General features: G+C 62.8%; 1 protein-coding gene across 4 annotated transcripts in view; it reads left to right on the top strand.

Moving 5' to 3' along the window:
- Positions 1-764: 764 nt before the first annotated feature.
- The window catches only part of PRKAR1B (protein kinase cAMP-dependent type I regulatory subunit beta), a 43,410-nt gene continuing 22,524 nt past the window's right edge, over positions 765-21,650 (top strand). The window contains exons 1-5 of one of the 4 annotated variants that reach the window (XM_037057983.1): positions 765-797; positions 1,866-2,055; positions 11,581-11,748; positions 12,583-12,674; positions 21,273-21,334. In XM_037057983.1, coding sequence (XP_036913878.1) covers positions 1,879-2,055; positions 11,581-11,748; positions 12,583-12,674; positions 21,273-21,334 — 499 coding nt within the window. In that variant the 5' untranslated portion in view covers positions 765-797; positions 1,866-1,878. The other 3 variants (XM_037057981.1, XM_037057982.1, XM_037057984.1) reach the window with 3 other exon arrangements.

Below are 21,650 nucleotides of genomic sequence, written 5' to 3' on the forward strand. Positions count from 1 at the left end.
GCTGTGTCCTCAAGCGGTGGAAGGGAAGAAGGAGCTTCCTGGGGTCTTTTGTAAGGAAGCTGATCCCATTCACGACGTCCGCGCCCCACGACCTGATCACCCCAGAGCCCCGCCTCCCCGCCCCGCCCCCTGGGGGCTGGTTGTCCGGTGGGAATGGGAGCCCAGCAGCTGCCTTCCCGTTTGGCACCCGCCCAGCCGTGGAGCGGGGCCTCTTCTCTTTGCTTCCCCCGTGAGTTATCCATCAGCTGCTGCCTAACAAACTCCCACAGGCCCGGTGACTTAAAGCCACACACCCAGGCTCTCCGTGCCTGTGGGTCTGGGGTCCACCCACCTGGGTCCTCTGAGGGCGCCCCCCACCCCCGCCAGGGCTGGGAGCACTTGCTTCTGAGCACACCTGAGCACCCCAGTTTCTTGGTGGCTGCCTTGGGGAGCAGGTCCCCCAAACCCTTGCCAGGGTGATGCTTCATCAAAGCAGACTCGGGCATTTTGTGGCAAACTCTGTATGAAATTTCACATCCCGGGCCTACAGTGAAAAACCCTGAGGCTGCACCGTAGACAACGCTGGTCTCCTACAGTCCTGGGGGCTTCTCACTGGGGGCTGCCCTGCCGTCACCTCCAGGCCCCAGGGCTGCAGCCAGCTAGGGCAGGGCGGGCACTGACAGGGTCTGCGGGCAGAGGAGGGCAGGGCGGTGGTCCTGGCTTGGCTGCCCACGGATCTGGAGGTCTGGCCAGGCTCTGTGCAATACGCCACCTGAACGCGGAGCGGGGAGGAAGAGGCTGGTCCTTGCGGAGAGAAGGTGGGAAGCTGGAGTGTGGGAGACGGACCTGGGCGCGGGCGGGCAGGGGTGGCGGGAGTCCGGTGCTGGGGGTGGGGGGAGCTGGCGCCGAGAAGGGCGGGCGGATGGAAGGCGGTGCTGCTGCAGTGCGGGGGCCGCTCACCCTCCCCGCGTCCGGCGTCCTCGCGTCCCCGCGTCCCCGCGCAGCCGCCTCCAACCTCGGGCGCAGCGCACCCAGGTACGCGGGTCGGGGTGGAGTGTGCGCCAGCACCCGGACTGCCTGTAGCTGGGAGCCTCGGCGGCTGGGAGGCTCCGGGAAACGTGGGTCTTTGGAGAGTCCCTGATCCCGTGCCTGGGACCGGGGTCTGAGGAGCCTGGGGAGGGGCTCAGAGCACCGGGAAGGAGCGTGGGGAGGAGGGGCAGAAAGGAGGTGCGGGCCTCGGGTGGGAGCGTGGAGGCTGGGGAGGTGGCCAGGAGGCCTGGGGACGGGGGCGGGCCTGAGTCCCCGTGGCGGATGCGGCCAGTTCCCGGCTGGTCGTTGCGCCCGGGTCTGAAACCGCGGGGCTGAGAACGGTGGCCTTTGTCCTCCGGGGTCCCTTCTGCCAGAAGCCCCTCAGCTTGGTCCCGATTGTTTTCCTTTTCCTCTTTCTTTTTCAAATAAGCGCCCCGCTCCACCAAGCCCTGTGACAGGCCCCCTCCATCTCCCGTCCCCTGAGCTCTCGCGGAGGGTCCCCCAGCGGTCTGGCCGGTGGACTCTATTTACCTATCACACAGCTGCCCCTACAGAGGGGGGAGGTGGACGCAGGTGGGCCCACCTAGCTGCGGCGGGACACGTAGGGGCATTCTCAGCCCTGCACGTGACCGAGGGTCCCCCTAGGCCCCCACGGGGATCTCCCTAGAAGTGAGGCCTGGCCTTCTGGTGGCAACTCAGCCAGACCTCTGACAGCGCAAAATAAAGTGTGTGGACCACGTCACGCTGGTCACTGTTTTTGGCCACGCCGACCAGCCTCAGGACACGTGTAAGCTGCGTGCGCGTCCAGGTCGGGGCTCCGCAGCCGACGCTGAGGCCCGGGGTGTTTTCCTCGGCAGGACGCAGGGCACCATGGCCTCGCCGCCGGCCCACCCGCTGGAGGAGGAGGAGAGCCTGCGGGGCTGCGAGCTGTACGTGCAGAGGCACAGTGTCCAGCAAGTGCTGAAGGACTGCATCGTGCACCTGTGCCTCGCCAAGCCCGAGCGCCCCATGCGCTTCCTGCGCGAGCACTTCGAGAAGCTGGAGAAGGTCAGTGGGCCGTGGCTTCGCGCCCTTTTCGCTGCTTTGCGTCCATCTGTCCGTCTCCGGGCAGTGTGGCCCCCCCCGCCCCGCCCCCCCCGCGTTGTTTCACTTTTGAGGGGCGGCTCACGGTGTGGGGAGCTCACAGGTCTTCTGACAGTTTCACCTCCAGGGACAGAGGGGGACCTGGTCGGGCATGGATGCCGGTGGCATTGAGGGGAAAGAAAATGGCTCCAGCCGAGTGTGATATAGGGGAGCCCTGTTCACCTGCATTCCTGGGAGATGCCCCTCAGACGTGAGGTGAGGAGGGAGACGCCCTGCTGGTCCATGGCGGGAGGACAGGCCGGGAGCAGGGCCTGGACCCACGCCCTGACCTCCCTCATGTGGCTCACTGCCCTGAGCTCTCCGGTGCCACCTAAGGGTGGTGGCCTGTCCGTCACCACTTAGCCGTCCCTGTCTCGTGGGGACAGGACGGAACCCAGCTCAGGCGCAGGTCTGCCGTAAGCCCCTCTGAGTCCCTGAGGCCGGCCCAGCACATTCTCCTTCACCCAGGGGCCTCCTGTGGGCACGGAGCCTGGTCCGGGAAACGAGGCAATTTCTTCCCTCTAGAGCAACCTGCTGAAAAACATCTCAGGGCGACGCGTGCCTTTTAAGGAACACTTTAGACGTGCAGGAATAGAAAGAAGAAACAAAACTTGGCCGCCGTCGTCCCTTCCCTGCTGCCGCCGCACGGCCACTGCCTTGCAGGCTTGCGCCTGTGTCCGTCGCCCGCCCGCCCCTCGCGGACCCCGCTGAGTGGTCACACAGGCACCGGCGCTCTGTTTGCCCCCTGCAGGTGTGGGCGGTTGGGCGCCACGCTGACCTGTGTGCACATCCCTTCCCCGCGCCCTCGGCCGGGCCTTTCAGACGCCGGGCCTCTCAGAAGCCGAGCTGCTGGTGCTTCTGGTGTGAGGGGCCGCGCCCCCCACAGCGCCCAGGCAGAGCTGCTGCGGCTGCTTAATTTAAAAAGCTGCTCTCCGATGGGTGGGTGGAAGTGGTCCTGTGGCCTCGGTCCACTGTGGTCACTGCTGAGGCTCCTTCAGGAGGAGCCTCGGCCCCCGAGCAGGGCCAGAGAGGGCAGGGCATGGGGGTCGCTGGTTCCCTCATGGTCAAGGAGGGAGAATCAGGCAGATGTGTCTTTAACTTTCTATCTCTTTTTTAAAAAAGATTTTATTTGTTACTTATCTTCGGAGAGAGGGGAAGAAAGGGAGAGCAGTATCGATGTGCAAGAGAAACATCAATCAGTTGCCTCTTGCACACCCCCTACTGGGGACCTGGCCCATAACCCAGGCATGTACCCTGACTGGGAATTGAACCCCAAACCTCTAGGTTTGTGGGGTGACACCCAACCCACTGAGCCACACTGGTCAGGGCTGCTCTTGAGCTTCTCAAGGCACAGCTTGGCTGTGACTGGAGCTACTTCACTGGGCTTGTCCCTGGGTGGCCCTGTCAGGGGGCTTGTCTCATAGGCTGTGACTTCCTGGCCATCCAGGGCAGGGCACCCCGCACGAGGCCGTGGCAGGTCCAGGCCAGACCTGGGCGGAGGTGCCCGGCCGGGGGTGCCCTGCACCAGGGCATTTTCAGCGGCCCTGGAAGCATGCTGCAGGTCTTGGGGACGGACTGGGTGTGGGGTGAGGACAGGCGCCCAGGGCACGACTCCCGCGGTTGGGTCTGGGCCCTCAAGGGAGTGGGGTGCCACTCGCCAAGAAGGGGACTGTGGGACCAGGCAGGGTCGGACGGAAAAATTGAGAGTTCAGCCTTGGACATGGAGGTGGGTACTATCCAGAAGGCTGTGGGTTTGGGGCTCAGGGGGGAGGCTGGGGCGGGGACCAAGGCTGGGCAGCTGGTGGCCCTGCTTGCCTTGGGAGGCAGTCTGTCCCCTGCCTGGGGCAGGTCAGGACCGTGGTGGGGCAGCCCGGGCACAGCAAGACTGTAGTCTTGCTTCAGACTGAGCTGTTCCTGCTGTTCCTCTAGGAGGGAAAGACCTGAGGCCTCGGGTTCTAGGCCTTGGTCTCCGTGGTGACTGGGCCAGTTTGCTGGGACTGCACAGACTCGGGGCTTCCACAGCGCGGCAATGTCCTCCATGCTGGAGGTTGGGGCCGAGGTCACGGAGGCGCCGCTGGCTCCTCCAGGTCTGTCCCTTGAGCTGGTGGTCTGTGGCCTCCTTGGGCGTCCTGGGCTCCTAGGGGCATCACCTGTCTGCCTGCATCGCGGGTCCCTTTCGTAGGGACACGATCACCCCAGATTAGGGCCCCTGACGCCCTTACACTAACTTGATTCCCATGTCGAGACCCTGGCTGCAAACAGTCGGGTGCTGCAGTGCTGAGGCCCAGGCTCCCGGGCTCCAGGCCTGCTCCCAGGGACACAGTTCCATCCTGGCCACCGCCTTCCCAGTGTGGGCAGGGGGTGTGGGAGGCCGACACTGAGCATGGCCACAGCCCATGGGGACACCGGGACTGGGCAGTGGTGATGCGGCCGTAACCTCTGAGCTGGAGAGAACATCGGACTTCGTCGGGTGTCAGGGTCGGACCACAGGCTATTCTCGTCTCTCCCCCTTAAGAGCCGATGAGCACAGGCTTTGGGGGGTGGGGGTGGGCTTTTGAAGCCTCTGAATTAGTCCGTGTGCTTTGTTGTTGGGCACATCCAATTTGCAGTGGACTCTCAAATGACCGGCAAACCTCAAACCTAACGGCGCAAGGGTCCTGCACCACAGGCATCTGTCCACTGTGAGGGCCCCGTCAGCCGGCTGTGTGGTGATAAGGGGCCAGGAAATGGGCTTTCCTCCCGGAGGCTGGAGGCAGGGCGGTGGAGAGCCCGGCCGGAAGCCGCGTCCAGGCAGGAAGGTTCGGGGAGGCCACACGGACCAGTGGGATGGCCCAGCTCCCTGGGCACTGCTCTGCCCTATTGACCGCGGCACCCGGCGCACAGGCCTCGGTGAGTGTGGGCGTCATCTCGGGCCAGTTTTTCTGAGGCGGAGCTCAAGGGGGTAAAGTATTGTGTGTTCACTTCTGGGAGCCACAGCCTGGGACACGACCTTAAGGACGATGCTGTCATCCTTTCTGACCGGGCCTTTTGATGCCGCCGAGGGGAAAGGTCCCTGGGTTACAGTGCACACCGCCACCCTCCCTGTAGCCAGCCCTCGGTCTTCTGAGGGCTTTCCTGCTTTGCACCCCCACCCAGGGCTGTGGATGATGGTAGCGTATGTGCATTTTGTTTGCCTTTTCTTCCCAGCCCCACTTTTATTGTGGTAACACACACATACCACGAAATTCACCACTTTGACCCGGCAAGTGTCCATTTCGGTGGCATTCACACCGCTCTCCATCCACCTAATGGCATTTGTACGGTATCCTGTGGCCGTGGCATACTCCCTCCCGTGGACCCGCCGTATTTCTCCCTTTCCCTCTGCCGTTGTTGGATGGCTCTCAGCCGGTTTTTCCTCCACAGACGCCTTCGGGAGAAGGAAACGGTTGGAAGGAAAACAGAGGCTGCGAGTAGGTGTCCCAGGTGGGCACTGGGTCCGGCGCCTGAGCTCGAGGTGTCGTGGGTGCCCGACTCCCACCGCTTCCCCAAGTCCTGGCCACAGTGGCTTCTGTGACAGCTGCGTCGGCCCCTCCCAGCGGGTCCCGCGCCTGCTCCCAAATGTGGGCCAGGCGGCGGGTTTGGCCCCGTCGTTCGGTCAGATGACCAGCGACCCAGGGCTGACTCCCTGGTCTCTAGTGAGACAGACAGGCCACGTTGCATTCGCCTTGGGGAGGGGCGGACACACATGACCTGGAGGACCCGGGCCAGCCTCTGGGAGCTTTGCTGGGAGCGGGTCCTGTGCCTCTCGCGTCACTGTTCCCGAAGGCCGAGGGCTGCGCTGGGCCCTGATGGGTCCACAACTCCATTTCGGGGCTCGGCCCATGCCTGTGGACGGCAGACGGAGGCATAAATCCGGTTTATTGAACTCCCAAGGGTCTGGCGGGCATATTGTAGTGGAGCATTCTGTCTGTCCATCCACTTGTCTGTCTGTCCCACCACTACTTAGGGCATGGAGCTCCTAGGTCCACAGTGGCCCCCGGGAGGCCCAGGTGGGGGTGATGAGGTCGTGGACGGGCAGGAGGCGGTGCTGTGCATGGTTGAAATGGAACAGGAAACAGACTGTCAGGATTGCTCGTCGTTTTTACTGGGAACCGTGGCCGTGCCGTGTGCGGCAAGGTCCAGCACTAACCACTCAAGAGCAGAGTGGGAAGGAAACCTCTCTCCCACCCCGCCCTCTCCCTCCCGACCTCCCCCTCAGTCCTTGTCCTTTGGGGTTTTTCGGAAAGTCTTACGCACACGAATGTGGACGTGGCTTCACTGGGACCAGATGCCACGCTGAGTTCTTTTCCCTCCGCTGACCTTGGAGGCAGCCGGGGCTCTGTGTGGGCCCAGGGACCCCACTGCCTGACCTTCACCGGTTAAAATTTAGGGCCCAGGTGTTCAGGGCTGCACCGCCCAGGTGTGTGTGAGTCCTGCCTCTGTGGTGCTGCACGGTGGCAACACCGCCCCGCGATGCTTTTCCCAGAGCAGCGCCCTGCCGGTGGGCGTCTCGCGACCTCAGTGGGCCTCAGCGGGCCTCAGCGGGTGTCGGTTTGCATTTTCTGGGGATACCGAGGTGGGGCCGGTATCTCTCCATGTCCTTATTTGACGTTGGCAGGTCTTTGGAGAAGCATCTGTCCACTTTTACGAGGTTGTTTTCTTGCTGCTGAGTTGGAGGGCTCTCTGCATCTCCAACCGGTGCCCTCGCACACGGGCACTCAGGTTCTCTCCGAGATACTGGACACGCCGATGTCTTCTCGTCCGTAGCTTGTCTCTTCCTTGTCTCAGTGACGCCTTTCTCAGAGCACGGTTGCTACAGTTGAGGTCCTCCGTGTCGGTGGGTGGGGACGGCCTGTGCTTCTGTGCTGAGGCTGTGTGGACGGCTCTCCCCCACGTCGGGGCGCGCCTTCACCAGCCATTAACCAGCCGCAGGACTGTGTCTGGGTCTGGCCTTGCCGTTCCGCCGGGGGCCTCGCCCTGTGGTGACATCCCCTGTCTGATGACCGCGTCCTTTAGTGAGTATCGGAGTCAGCCCTGTGCCTTCCATCTGTGCTCCTTTTCTGCCCATTGTCATTTCTCTGCCTCCTTGGGCCGGGCCCGAGAGGCCCCACTGGCAGCGACCGGGCAGTGCTCCTGGGGTTCCAGGCAGGATGCACCGAAGGCGTGAGTCCGTCTGGGGAGTCAGGTGGCTCGACCGCAGGCACTGTTCCGGCCCAGGAACTCGGGCCCCCTCTCCGTTTCATCAGGTCTTTGGTTTCTTTCACCAATGCAAGAAAACTGTTTATTGTTTTCCATGTACATGTCCTCCATGTATGCTGTGTGTGTACGCGTTTCATTTTCTTTAAATTTTAGTTTTCAATCACCATCTACATTCAGCATCGTGTTGTATTAGGTTCAGGTGTGCAGCATCATGGTTAGATACTCATGCACTTTACAAACTGTTCCCCCGAATTCCCAGTGTGCACCTGGCACCCTCCATCCTTGTCTCAGTATTATGGACTGCGTTCCCTATGCTGCGCGCTGTTTAATCTCTCATCCTACATGATATATTTATTTGTTTATACGAATCTTTCAACATACTTCATAAAAAGATTTTATTGATTTACTTTTCGAGAGAGAGGAAGGGAGAGAGAAAGAGAAGGAAAGAAACATCGCCCCCAACTCTGGACCTGGCCCGAAACCCAGGCATGTGCCCTGACTGGGAATCGAACCTGTGACCCTTTGGTTTGCAGGCTGGTGCGCAAACCACTGAGCCACACCCGCCAGGGCCTAAGTGATGCTTTTCTTTATTTACTTTTTAAAAAGATTTTTTAAAAAAGATTTTATTTATTTATCTTTAGAGAGGAAGGGAAGGAGAGAAGGAGAGAAACATCAATGTACGGTTGCCTCTCATGAGTCCCCTGCTGGGAACTGGCCTGCAACCCAGGCATGTGCCCTGACTGGGAATCGAACCGCGATCATGTGGTTCACAGGCCCGCACTCAATCCACTGAGCTACACCAGCCAGGGCCTAAGTGATGCTTTTAAAAGAACATTGACAGACTTTACTTTTTAGGGCAGCTTCAGGTTTACAGACAAGTTGAGTATAAAGTTGAATTTCCATGACGCTTTCCCCGGCTTCCTGCCTGGAAGAATTTTGCATTCATGTGGGGCAGGGGTTACAAACAATGACGAATTGCTACTAACTGGCAAGGTGACATCCAGCTTCACTCTTTGCAACCGTATGGTTCTGTGGGTTTTGGCAGATACACAATGTCACACACCTGTCATTAAAGTATCGAATGTTGGGTTGGCCAAAAAGTTGGTACGATGGCTCTAGCAGAGCTTACGTGTCTTCAACTTCATTCGAAACAATTTTGTTAGACTGTATTGTGACAGCTGTCATATCAGCGTGCATTTAAAATAAAACGTCAAAACTGGTGAGTTTTTGTGAAGCCATTTTAATATCGAAGATGGAAGAAGATAGGCAATATGTTGGGCATATTACGTTTTGTTATTTCAAGAACGGTGAAGATGCCACTGAAATGCGAAAAGAGATTTGTGCAGTGCGCAGAGAGACTGCTGTGACTGAGCAAACGCGTCAGAAGTGGCTTGTGACATTTTGGGCTGGAGATTTCTCGCTGGAGAAATCTGTACCTGAGCAGGGAAGCGGCTCTAGGGTCGGGTAGACCAGCTGAAGTCGACAGCGATCAAATGGAGACATGGGTTGAGAACAGTCGGCATTCTACCACACAGGAGACAGACGACAAACTTGAAATATCCAAGTCGATAAAGTCGTTGGTGGAAATGAAAAACGTGTCTTCTGCTTCACGGAAAACCCACGCGGACTTTCTGGCCGACCGGATAGATGAGTTCTCCAGCCCTGCAGCCCCCAGAGCTCCGTTAGCTCCTCCCCTCTCCCCGCCCCCCAGCCCCTGGCCACCCCTGATCTGTCTGCGATCCTCACCGTGTCACCTCTCCCAGAATGTCACACACCTGCAGTCATGCAGCCTCGTCACCCTGGCTTCCGTCACTGAGTCACATGCACTGGGGGTCCCTCCGATCTGGTCTCGGCTGAGAGCTCGGGCCACGGCGTGTTTGCCCACTACCTGCTGCCCGGGCATCCGGGCGTAGATACAGCTGAAGGACACATCTGTGTACAGGTTTCTGCGGGGACGTGAGTTCTCACACCCTGTGGGTGACACCAAGGGGTGGGACCCGTGGACCCCACGGTGAAAGACTGCTCAGTTTTGTGAGACACGGACGGCCGCCCTTGGAGGGGCCACCCACCTGCACCCCAGGTGCAGCGAGTGAGTGCCCTGGCCCCGCACCCGCAGGTGTCCATGCATGCCCTGTGCTCTGACCATCCCAATAGGTGTGTGGTGGCGTCCGCACTTCCCTGGTGACTCGGGAGGAGGAGTCTCCTCGTGGGCTCCTCTGCTGCGTGTGTCCCCCTGGGGGCGTGGTCTGGCCAGACCTTTTTCCAGCTGGGCTGCTCCTTTTCTCACTGTCGGGGCTGCAGGGTTTCCGGCGCCCTGCACATGCATCCTCCTCAGAGGCGCGTCTCCCGGACGCTCTCTCGGTGTGTGGCTTGTCTTTTCATTCTCTTGACGATTTGTACCTGCAGTTCTGGGCCCTGCTTTCTGGCTTTTCAAACCGAATACTAACAACAGTCACTGGTGGGATGACTAAACGTCATTAAAACCATGATTGGATGGTGCCGAGTGGCCTGTTACACAGGTGTCTCTGAACTGATTTGTGCAATTTCTTATTGTTGCTGGTGGGATGGAAAATCTCTTTAAACACTGCAGCGAATGTTCCGGTGCAGGTGTCTCCTGACGCGTCACCTCGTTGTCCCCTAGGCTGTTTTTTAAGGAGTAGAATTTGGGCTCAGAGCGTCTCTAGATGTATAGTGGCAGTTGTCCCCCCAAAAGGTTTTATTCATTAGTTCATCCATTCGACATGAACACCTGCCGGGTGCCTGCCAGCCGCCGTCCTTTGCCCTCCCTGGGCCTCAGTTTCCCCTGGGCCCACCTTCCTGTTCCACCTGAAGCCACCAGAGGAGGCGATTCCCAGGCGGGGCTGGCGACCGTCACCCCACCCGGACCCAGGTCTTCGGCTGTGCAGACACCTCCTCTCGGGGGCATCCCACGGACATGGCCTCACATCTGGGGTGCTCGGCCTGCGTGCTTAGCTGCCCCTAGAAATTCCCTGAGCAGGGACAGGGAAGTTGTGTCCTCACCCGGGACACGGCCGCATTTCCTTCCTTTGCCGGAAGTCTCCGTCCACCTGCCTTGTGTGGAAAAAACGCGGTCAGAAGACAGTGACCACCATTCACGGGCCAGGGCCCACGGGGACGTCCCTGGGGCCGTGCAGCCTGGGCCAGAGCAGACACCAGCCTCGTGCTGAGAACACGCAGTTCCCATGCGGTTCCCACAAGGTGGCTGTGGAGAGTCCTTGGTCAGGGAAAGCCCCCCACCTCTCCCCCCACGGCTCAGTCGGGTCATCTGCTTGGAAACGAGAGGTGGGGGGGGCCCGGCAAATAATCAGGTTTCCCTGGAACCCGGAGAGGGGGCGGGGACAGGACGCCACCCAGAAAACACGGTCACTGCTGCACCCAGGCCTGCAGTGTGGAGCCGCCAGCATCCTGCCCACGCTGACCCTTTGCTGCCAGAGATGGAAAACTGTCCCTGGGCCAGGATGGATGCCGCCGCTGGTCCCCGAGGAGGCCCGGAGGTGGCCTCTGGTGGCCTCAGGGGACTGCGGGCCACCCTGCCGCGCTATCTCTGGGTTTCCAAGCGGCCGCGTCTGTGAACCTTCAGAATCTGCCCAGCTGCTCAGGGAAGCCTGGGGCGTCCGTGCGCCCTGCTCCCTGCTCCTTTGGCCCCAGACCCACTCAGGGGCCTCTGGCCCTGTGGCCCCATCTGCAGGGATGTGGACGGCACAGCGGCCGTGGCCGAGTCCTGGAGCCTTCTTACTGCCCCGTGGCGCCCAGCTCTGAGTCCCAGCAGCTGCCTGAGCGGTGCATGGTTGGTGGCCGCGACCTCCAAGCCCTGTGCCTACCGGGGCTCCAGCTTCTGTCCTGACTCCGTTCCTTCGTTCAGTCCTTCATTCTCCTTCGTCAGTCCACTCGTCCACTCTTGCAGTTGGTCATCCTGTCCCCCAGGGCTGCAGCTCCGCCCCCGGGTGGGGGAGGGTCACAGGTGGGATGGAAAACGTTCAGCAGGTGGGGGGAGGGAGGGGATTGGAAGGCTTCTCACTAGAGGTGACCCTGAAATGGGCCTTGAAGCCCACATTGGCCTCGCCAGGGACTCACTTGGCAGGTGGGCAGTGGGGTGGGGGCCGTGCATCCCGATTCCTCACCCCCTGGCCTGGCGTGCCATCCGTCCCTGGGGCTTGGGCCAAGGCGGCCACGGTCTCACAGGCTCTGCTGTCCCCCCTCCCCATCCCCTAGGAAGAGAACAGACAGATTTTGGCTCAGAAGTCAGCCTCCCAGTCCGACTCGCATGATGAGGAGGCCTCCCCGACGCTGCCAAACCCTGTGGTGAAAGCCCGCTGCCGCCGCGGGGGCGTGAGCGCTGAGGTGTACACAGAGGAGGATGCCGTGTCCTACGTCCGGAAGGTGGGTCCGGGGCCTGGGGCCGGGGTGGGCAGCTGGTTGTTGTGGTTGCTGGTGGTGCCTACTGACACCTCTGAGCCCGGGGCTGCCTTGTGACCCCACCAGGCTCAGGGAAGGGACGGGCGTCAGGCCATGGGCTGCGGGCAGAGGGGTGTCCCAAGTCCCTAAAAGCAGCACACACATGCGCCTGGGGTCCCGTTGCCGCCTCCCAGCCCGGCGGAGGGTCCAGGTGGCTGAGCACGCAGCGGGGGCTCTGCAGTGGCCCCTCCGGCCTTCCGCTTGGGTCCCCTAGGGAGAAACCGTGGCATCTGAGGTGCAAGGTCTTTGCGTTGTTCCGGGAGTGACCCGCTGGACAAGAGCCCGGCCTCCCATGGGGACATCTTCCCTCACCCTGTTTGGTGGCTTGGCAGACGAGGGCCCAGCCCCACCGCCCTCCCTCCTCCTCCAGAGCAGGGAGGTCAGTGTGGCCCCAAGCACAGGTCCGCTGGTCCCTTGCTTTGTTTTTCAAATATTTAAACAAGCATCTGCTGCATTAAAAACTGAAACAATGAAATCAAGAACGACACCATAGCCCCAGGCACGGTGCTCCCCTGCCATCTGCTGGAGTTCTGAGGCCCCTGGAGCTGGTCCCCCAAGATCCCACTTCTGGGCCACCCCGGGGCTCTGTTCTGCTCGTTCTGGTTTGTTTTTTCAAACTGACATAGCTCTCCTCTTGACTGTCGCCGGCCAGGAGCCAGCTGACAGCCACACGGGCGATTCGGGGCCTGTCACAGTTTCATGGGGTTGGGCCACTGGCCCCCCAGGTGCCCACAAGCCTGACTGCCGCTGTCCCCGCAGGTCATCCCCAAAGACTATAAGACCATGACGGCACTGGCCAAGGCCATCTCCAGGAACGTGCTGTTCGCTCACCTGGACGACAACGAGAGGAGGTAGGAACTGGCGGGGGTGTCGAAGAGCTGACAGCCCCTCTCGGGCTGCGTGGGTCACGGCCCCGGGTCACGGTGCCACCTGCCTGGGGGGCAGGAGTGCCGCAGAACCGAGGCGGTTCCTGAGAGTGAAGGGCCGGGCACTCCAGGGCTGTCCCCACCCACGGGCCCCCACCTGCAGCCCCCCACGCGCAGGCCTGGCCCGGGAAGGCCCCCGCCACCGTCTTTGCCCAGATCCCCGTGGGCAGCTCGGCCTGTGTCTCCCAGTGCCGGCTGCACCTCGTCTGTGCTGAGCTCTCCGCGGGGGGGTGGGGGCTGGCCCAGCTCCTCCCACCCTCTGTCCTCAGACGTTTACCTGTCCTGACTGTTTCCGCTGGGAGAGGAACATCCCTTTCAAGTGTGGTTTGGGTGGGCACTGCCTCCACACGGCTCCAAACCCGAAAGGTGGCCGGGCCCAGAGTGGACCGGGAGCTGTCCGCAGACTGCCTGGGGCTGCTCCCCCTGGGCGCCTGGCTCCCCCGTTGCGCATGGACGCCCCCCACCCTCAGGCGGAGGTCCCTGCTCCTGCCGGTGGCCGGTGGCCACACAGCCCCTTGTCCACTCTTCACCCTGAGGCTGGCGCTCCGGGTGGGGGACACTGACCCACCCAGCTGAGCCAGGCCGTCGTCAGTCGGTGCCCGCTCATGGAGGGCGTGTGCCCTGGGTGTATGGTGACCCTTTTCTGTTTCCGTGGGGTCACCCGTTCTGGCGCTTTCCTAGGAGTGGGATCTTACAGTGTGTGACCTTCGTGACCGGCGTCTTTCCCTGAGCGGGACGGCTCCAGGGTCCACCTGTGCTGTGTGTCTGAGTCCCAGGGGGGTGACACCCCGCAGCATGGGGGGACCACATCGGGTTCATCCACGTTGTCCGTTGGTGGCGCTGGGGTTGTTCCTGCCTCTCGGTTCCTTGAATCTGCTGCTGTGGGCATGTGGTCCTGGGCACACACCTGGAGTGGAGGCGTGGGGTTGGACGGTCATTCCACGGGCAGCTGACGGCCAGGCCCCCTTCCCTGGGAGCCTGGCTGTCCCTCCTTCCAGGGGCAAACTCCTCGACCCCTCGCCAGCCCCGAGCACTAGCTGGTCCAGCAAAAGTCTCAGTTAGGGGCCCGCCTGGTCCACGTGGCCGCCGAGTGCGACGGTGTCTCCGGCACCCCAGCTGTGTGCGCTGGGTCCAGGGCCCTCGGCCTCACATTTGTGGAACGCCGGCTGTTCTTTCCAAGAGCCAGGTGGACCAGAAGTGGAGGAAGCAGATGGTGGGCGTGAAAACTCCTCTTGGCCGGGCCGGTGTGGAAGGAAAGCTCTCACACGCTCGCGTGGTGCTCCAGGTCTTTTGTTTGGCACACGGGAAAGCTCACTTTCCACCCGAAACCCCCATGGGCTCCTTCTTCTGGCCACAGCCCCAAAGACACAGGCTGACGGGCCAGGAAGCGGTTCCGGAGGCAGTGGGCAGGGCCCTGCCTCGCGAGCTCTCACATGATCCTCCCGTGCGGCCTCCAGACGAGCTGCTTTGCCCAGGTTTCCCGCCGCTGGGCCAAGCTGCTCTGTCTGGGCTCGGCTGCAGGCTGGCGTGGGCAGCACCGGCCTCTCCAAGTGGGCAGGGCGTCGGGCCCACTGGGACCGAGGCTGCTGCCGCCCTCTCCGCGTCCCCGCCAGGACATTCCTTTGCAAATAAACCCGTGCGGGGGGGTGGGGGCGCTAGAGGGGGCAAGTAAACCTTTCTGCTTAGTGACCTTTCAGAAAGTGACCTTTCTGCTCAGGGACCCCCCCTGCTGGATTCAGTTGAAGGCAGAGATTCTGCCACACAGTCCAGTCATGTTGCTCCTTCCTGTGTGTGCGGTGGCGTCTTCCCTCCAGGCTGTTCTCACTTCCCGGGGCGACGCTGGGCGTGCGTGGAGGAAGGCGGCACTGGGTTGGAGCCGCCTTGTGCAGAGTCGCTCACGCAGCCCAGCCACGGGTGGCCGTGCACCGTCCCTGCCGTGCCTCCGCTCACAGGACCGCCGTGCTCCTGGGCGGTGTTGACCCAAGGCTCTCTCTGGGCCCGTGGGGGGGGGGGTGCAGAGCCGCAGTTTCCCCCTGTGCAAGTGAGGAGGGCTGTCCCTGGCTCAAGGCCACACCGGTTGTCTCGGCAAAGCCAGGGTCCCACCGGGAGTCTCTGGGGTCCACATGAGGACAGATGTGGGCAGCATGGAGGGAAAGCAGGGTCGGAGTGGTGGCCCAGGCCTCGCCCTGGGCGAGTGGGGACCCTGGTGTCCGGGCCGTCTGAGACTGTGGGGCGCGTGCTCTGGCCAGCTGGGCCATGGGAGGGAGCGAGGACAGGCCAGCCCTGAATGCTCAGAGTGTGGGGCTGGAGCGGCCTTAAACACACACCCGCACATGCATTGAGCACACACACATGCATTGCACGCATGCACACGCACACTCGCCACCTGATTTCAGGCGTGTTACGGTGCCGTTGGGAAGGAGCCAGTAGTGTGATGTAATTCACAGGTTGGGCGATGACAGCATCTGAGCCTTGGTGTCCTCACGTGTCAGGTGAGGGTGACGGTCCCTGCTCAGGGGGCTTCTGTGGGGATGGAGTGCAGTCGTGTCCATGGGCACATCACCTCCGCCATCCTCACCACCGTCACCACCATCACCGCCGTCTCTCTGGAGACCCTGTGGCTGAGCGGAGAGGCGGGGTCAGGGGGCCTCTTCCCAGCTGCCGCTCTGCTCCCCCGGCGCTGGCCTAGTTGTCCACACGGACCCAACAGCTGGCCTCAGTGCTTAGTGTGCGGAAGGGCCTGCAGTGTCCCCGAGGCCACTCCCCTGTGTCGCCGCCTGCTCCACCCTGGGCCCGGGGGAGGCAAGCAGGCTGTTCTGGAGCCCAGGACCGAGCAGGCAGTGCGGTCTGCTCGCGCCCACCTCCCTTCACAGGAGAGGGTTTCTGGGGCCAACAGGGGGAGGACCCTTGCCCCTTGCTCCCGGCCACTCAGCACCTGTCCCAGCTGGGGCTGGATCGGGGTGTCCTCGTGCCTGGGTGGCCCCGCACAGCCCCTCTGCTGAGGTGAGTTCCTCCAGGCGAGCAGCTGGGGAGGTGGCAGGTGCAGCCTCCTCCCCGGGTCAGCTACTGAGCAAAGGAGGCCACAGGTCCTTCCTGGGACGCTGGTCAGGGGGAGGCGGCCCACGGGTGCCGGAGCCCTTAGATGTGCTGTGAATCTGGCCTGGCCCCGAGGGCACGGCCTTGGACTGGTGGGGGGACCTGGGGGCCCTTGTCACTCAGCTCCCTCCGGGCCAGGGCCCCTTCGACCAGTGAGCCCGGTGTGGTGATTAGGAGGAAGCGCGTGGGGTGGGCGGCAGCGAGCTGTGCGCCGGGCCCTCCACCGGGGCCTCATTACCGGGCCGCCAGACGGCGCACGGGGAGGGCGCCTCACCCTGTGGCCGTGCTGGCCGCCGCCGGGCTCTCTGCAGCTCTAATTAAAACAGGCCTCTGGCTGCAGCGCCGGCCCAGCGCAGCTGTCTCCTGTTGTCTGTCCTCTCTTCCTCACGCCCGCGTATCTTCGCGGCCTCCTGTTTTTCCACAGATTGGCTCGGGTCCCCAGGTGATGGGGAAAACACACTGTCTGCGTGTTCACATGCAGCCCCGGGGGCCGGCCCCCACCGCCTCGCCACCTCGCCCGCGGCCCCTCCCGCTGGGCTCCGGCTTTGGGGCTTGGTGCAGGATTTGAAAAGGCAGCTAGCGTGTTGGAAAACACAGGGCCGCGTGGAGGAGGTGCTTCATGGCTGGAACACGCAGAGAATTGGATTTTCGTTTTGGACCAAGCCAGGCTCCCTCCGGGCAGAGACCTCGGGGTTCGCAGACCGCGGCCACGTGAACCTGGGGCATTTGGACACGTGTCGGGTGGGAGTCTGGAGTTCGAGGCCCTGTCCCCCCTGGCGTGTGCAGAGCCAGCCTGCAGCCTCGTGCCGCCCTTGGGCAGAGAGGCACACAGTAGGGAAGCACACTGCCCAAGGCCCCCTGCTGGGCCTGGGAGAGGCGGGAATTCACACCCTGGCCAGGAGGGGGCGGCGCTGGACCAGCCTGAGCAACGCCTCCGGGCTTGTCAATGGAGTCTGTGTGTGGCAGGGTTCCTGGGACTCGCTCACCGAGGCCCCCGGGATGTGCAGGGCCATGGGGTTAGGAGATAAAGAACTCGGGGCTCCCCCACCCTGGGGCCTCCGTCGGGCAGCCTGCTGGGGATCTGGCCTGGGGTCGTAGCGTTTGAACACCCCTGGAGTGTGGCGGTGTGCGTCTCCAGGTGCCCTGTGCGGAGGGAAGAGCTGGGGAAGGAACGGAGGGGGCATCCCTGCCCACCTGCACTGGAAGCTGAGGTGTGGGTGGGGCAGCGAGCGGGTGCTGATGAGCGGAGTTCGGGCTGGGGACACACACTCCGTGGGGAGCCATGGTTTTGTGGGGGGTTTTGGTTTTATTTTTTAATGCTCAGGAAGCAACCAGAAGGGCCATGGTATCTTCCCGTGGTGACAGTTTCTGGCGCATTCTCTGGGGACACGTGCTTGTTCCTTCCCCAGCCGTCTGTGCACCCGGGCCGCAGGGGCTGCCTGCGCATCTGGAAAGACGCGTCGGAAGGTGGCCCCTCGGTGTGGGCTGCGCGTGGCTGCCCCCGCCCTCCGAGCTCACTCGTCTGTCTCACGGGGAGGTTGCACCCGGCCAAGGCGGCTGCAGGGCCCGACCTGCGTCCGGGCTCTGTGCTCAGAGGCCCCTGCTCTCTGGTGACACTCGTCCTCCCGAACTGCTAACCTCTGAACAGGGGCCACGTGGTCACTTTGTGCAGGGACCAGGTGGGGGCAGAGGCTGCAGGTTATGCAGCTGGTCAGCTGCCCGGGGGAGTGCAGTGGCTCCTTTGGGGTGGGCCAAGCGCTCCCGTCCGCACGCTGTGTGGTCAAGTGTGTTGGGCTGCGCATCACCGACTCATCCTTCACTCGTTGTGGTTCGCTGGCTTGTCCTCTTCTTCCCTCGAATTCTCACGGGTTATTTGCAAATGAGCGGAGTCAGGCCGTTGAGGATGGGACAAGGGGCACGAGCGTTTCCCCCGGGGTCACCCGTCTCTGGTGTGGACGATGTTCTCTTGTCGCACGGAAGTTTACATTTTCCCCGTAACTGTCCCCTTGTGATAAAGCAAAACCAATGCAAAAACCACCATTGAGCCGTGACTGGGTGTCCGGTTCGGGGGCGGCAGCAAAGTCACGCCGCTGTACCGCCGTCACCCGTCCGTCTGCAGAACACCTTCTTCCCGCACTCAGACCGTCCCGTGAAATCCCCCTGCCCCTCCCCCAGCCCACGCCCCACCCCTGCCGTCTCTGTGAACTTGGCAGCGTGGGGACCTTGCGCGGGTGGGGTCGGACATGGCGGGTGGCACGCCCCTCCCTTTTAGGGCTGAGTGACCCTGCACTCTGCTGTGCCCGGTCCACACGGTGACGGACCGGCTTCGGGTTGGGCGGCGGCAGGTCTTCCCGTCTCGGTCTCGCTTTCTCAGGATTGCCTTTCGGGTGGGTCTCCCCCGGGGTCCAGCCAGGACTGCCCTGAGCGTGGGGGGGGCCCTGCCTGGTTTGCGTCCAGTCCCCTTTCGTGGCCCTCGGCGCAGGCAGCGGGCGACGAGGCCGGGCGGCAGGGGCAGGGACCCTCCCAGCCCGGGGTCTGCGCTTCCTCCCCGCCCTGGGCCGTGCCTGAGGACCCACCCTTCCCGGGCGGGCAGACAGCTGGTCTGCGCTGGTCCTTCAGAGAAAGCAACAGTTGCCAAGTGGGAAACAAAGATGCGCTTTGACTCAGGAACAGCTGTCGGGGGGAGGCCCCGCCGCATGGTGCAGCTGCCGGGGCCCAGCGTGCAGGCCGCCTGGGTGGGGCGCTCAGCCCTGGGGGCCGGGCCGGGCACCCCTCCGCTCTCTGTTCCTCTGCCCCAGTAACTCAGCCCTTGTTTTCGCGCTGCTGCTTCTTGGCTGTGGACACAGAGTCCTCCATGTGATGGAGGCTGAACTGGGCTGCGGAGGGAGCTGCGCGGGGGTCCTTCCCCCCCTGCCTTTGGTTCGGGTGTGTGTGTCTGCCTGGGACCTGTTTTCCTGTCCCTCAGGGCAGATTCCTGACGGTGGAATTTCTGGGTCGTTGGCTACTTCATGTCTAACTTTTAAAGAAGCCACCTGCTGTCCAGAAGGACTGCCACTCTGACAGTCCTGTCCGCCAGGTGACGTGCGGGGGCCCCGGGTCTCCGCGTCCCTGCCAGCACCGGCATTGTCTTTTGAGTTTGGTCACCCCCATGCGCGTGTCCCTGCTGACCGGTGAGGTGTCAGCCGCGGGCGCACCCCCTCCCAGAGTGCCTGCTCAGAGCGCTTGCAGACTTTCTGAGCTCCTGGTCCTCTGGTGCTGCAGCCGCCAGAGGTCTGTGTGTATTCCGGGGCGCTCTCCGGTACACGTGGCTTGCAGACATCTTTCCCGGTTGGTATCTGATCCTTCTGTTTCCTTAATGGTGTCTTTTAAAGCACAACATTTCAGGGTTGGGCGAAGCCCAGTCGACCTTTACGTACTTCGCTGTTGTCGGGTCTGAGAATCTCTCCCGAGGGGGGCGTGGCCTGGCGGGGAGGCGGCCCTCTGCCCATTCGCCTGGCAGCTTCCGCCTGGGCTGGAGGTGCCAACCCGGAGGGGCGGGTTCCGGCAGCCCGTGAGGCAGACAGTGGTCCCAGCACTTGAACCTGTGGGCGCTCTGCCCCCACGGCAGCCTGAGGAGGCGGGGTCACAGCCTCAGTGCCCAGGCGGAGCAGACCAGGGCAGTGGGCAGCTCGGCGGCGGCCCCGGCCTGCGGGCGGCAGAGCTGGGGCTTGAGCCCAGGCGTCCTGGTTCCCGGTTGTCCTGGCCCGTCCTGCCACCTGACCCCCACTACCCAGGGGGCAGGACCTACTTTCATGTGGTCCCTGGGAGGAGCTCAGGGCTCGGAGGACACGGGCCCACCCGCCCCCTCGTGCTCTGCCCACCTCTCCTCGAGGTGGTTCCAGCTGCCGGCCGGAGCTGCTGCCGCAGGATGGAGCAGGCGCGGTGGTGGCCGCCTGTGTCAGGAGGGGAGGGACAGAGACACAGAGGGAGGGAGGTCCCCTCCCCCCAGAGCTCCTGTGTCTGGTAAACTCTGTGTCCCGCTGTCCCCCCTGTGGCAGTTGCTGGCTGGAGGTGCCGGCCACCTGGGGTCACTGTGCCCCAGCTGTTGGAGACAGAGGGAGCTGGCCGGGATACGGGGCCATTCTGGGTGGGGAGGGAGGGTGTCCAGGGCCAGCCGGGGCTGGCAGCTGATGCCCCGCCCGGTTGAAGGGGCAGGGTGGCAGGGTGGCAGGTCCCTGTGTGCAGGGGACATGGGGCGCGGCCACTGATGGAGCACAGGCCACCTGGCTCCCATGGTGCTGGGGCTGCTCAGGAGCTCGATCTGTGCGGAGCCTGGTCCACAGGGGGGAACGGGGGCTCAGCCACTGGCCTGCTGGGCAGCAGCAGGGCTGTGCCTGGGACCCCCTGCCTACCAGTGCAGCTCCGGGAAGCTGGGGGGACATCCGTCCTTGTCCCCCTCTCTCCTGCCACCGTCACAGCAGGGAGAAGGGTGCTGTTGGGAAGCTGTTCTTGGGAGGCATCCCGGGCTCCAGGCCTGTGTTCTGGTGCCCAGGGAGCGGCAGCTGGACCTGTACCTGGTGGGAGTGGCCGTGAGCCTGGCTCAGGTGTCCCCGCACCTCGATATCCATGTACCAGTCAGATCCTTCCCCGACTCCTCTGCCCAGCCCCTGGGCGGAGAGGCCCGAGGGTCCCTGCAGGCTGACCAGGGGAGGCCCAGCCTCGGCGGGTGGGGACTCAGCTCGGTGGCCTCTGCCCTGCGGTGTGGGCCCGGGTGGCCAGATCTCTGATATTTCCAGAGAAGTCGGAGGCCCACTTTTTTTAAAAAAAGATTTCACAGCAGTAAGTTGTACTCGGCCTGAGTCGTCACTGTTTAGGGAGAACTATTGGAACCTCAGGAAAGCCTAGGGAGACCCCACCCCACAGTGGGGGACCCCACATGCAAACTGGGGTGCTGGGTCTGGGGCCCCGCCGCACAGCCTCCGTCACCCACGCAGAAACACTTGTCTTGGCTCTGACCACCCCGGGCCTCTGGCATCTGAAATGTTTCTCCTTGAGACTTTGAAGGGTGCTGCTGGCCTGACGCTTGCCCTCCTTGTTACTGCAGGGGGCCTGGTAGCCAATGTCAGGGGCTTTGGCTTAAAACCACAAAAATTACAAGCCCCCCATGTGGACGGGAGAAGTGTCCACGGCCTCTTGTTGCTTTTGTTTTGAGTGGAATTCGTAGCGGCATGTACGTTGTGCCCTGGTGTCTGTAAACCCCGAACAGCAAAGCCGTCTGGGCGCGGAAGATGGGTTGTCTTTCCTTCCGTGACTTAGGTGACTATGCCTGCCACCCCCCCCCCCGCCTGCTGCCCCTGCTCCAACAAAACTGAGTGTGGGGGTGGGGAGGGATGTGGATCTGAGGTGGGGGCCCCTGCAGGGCTCACACCTGCTGTGTCTTCTTTTCAGCGACATATTCGATGCCATGTTCCCTGTCACCCACATCGCCGGGGAGACCGTCATCCAGCAAGGTGCGTCCCTGTCCTCCCTGGGGGGACCGAGCAGGGACCCTCGGGCTGTTTGCCGAAGGAATTCCCAACAGGAAACGATGCGAGTGAAACTCTCCTCATGTGTCCTGGGAAAAGTCGCTCATGCAACGTGGTGTCTGACGAGTTGACGCCATGTTGTTCGATTGTCTCGCCACCCAAACCGGGCGGCTGCACCGACCTCAGGGAGGGGCCGGGACGGCGGGCAGGCTCGGGGGCGGCTGCCCCCTGGGATGCCCCCTGCGGAGGCGCTGTGTTCGTGGGCCCCCCAACACAGTTTCTCTGTGAGCCCACAGGTGAT

Source organism: Sturnira hondurensis, unplaced genomic scaffold (assembly GCF_014824575.4).
Source record: "Sturnira hondurensis isolate 20B ecotype Veracruz unplaced genomic scaffold, ASM1482457v3 Scaffold0009733, whole genome shotgun sequence".
NCBI lineage: Eukaryota > Metazoa > Chordata > Mammalia > Chiroptera > Phyllostomidae > Sturnira > Sturnira hondurensis.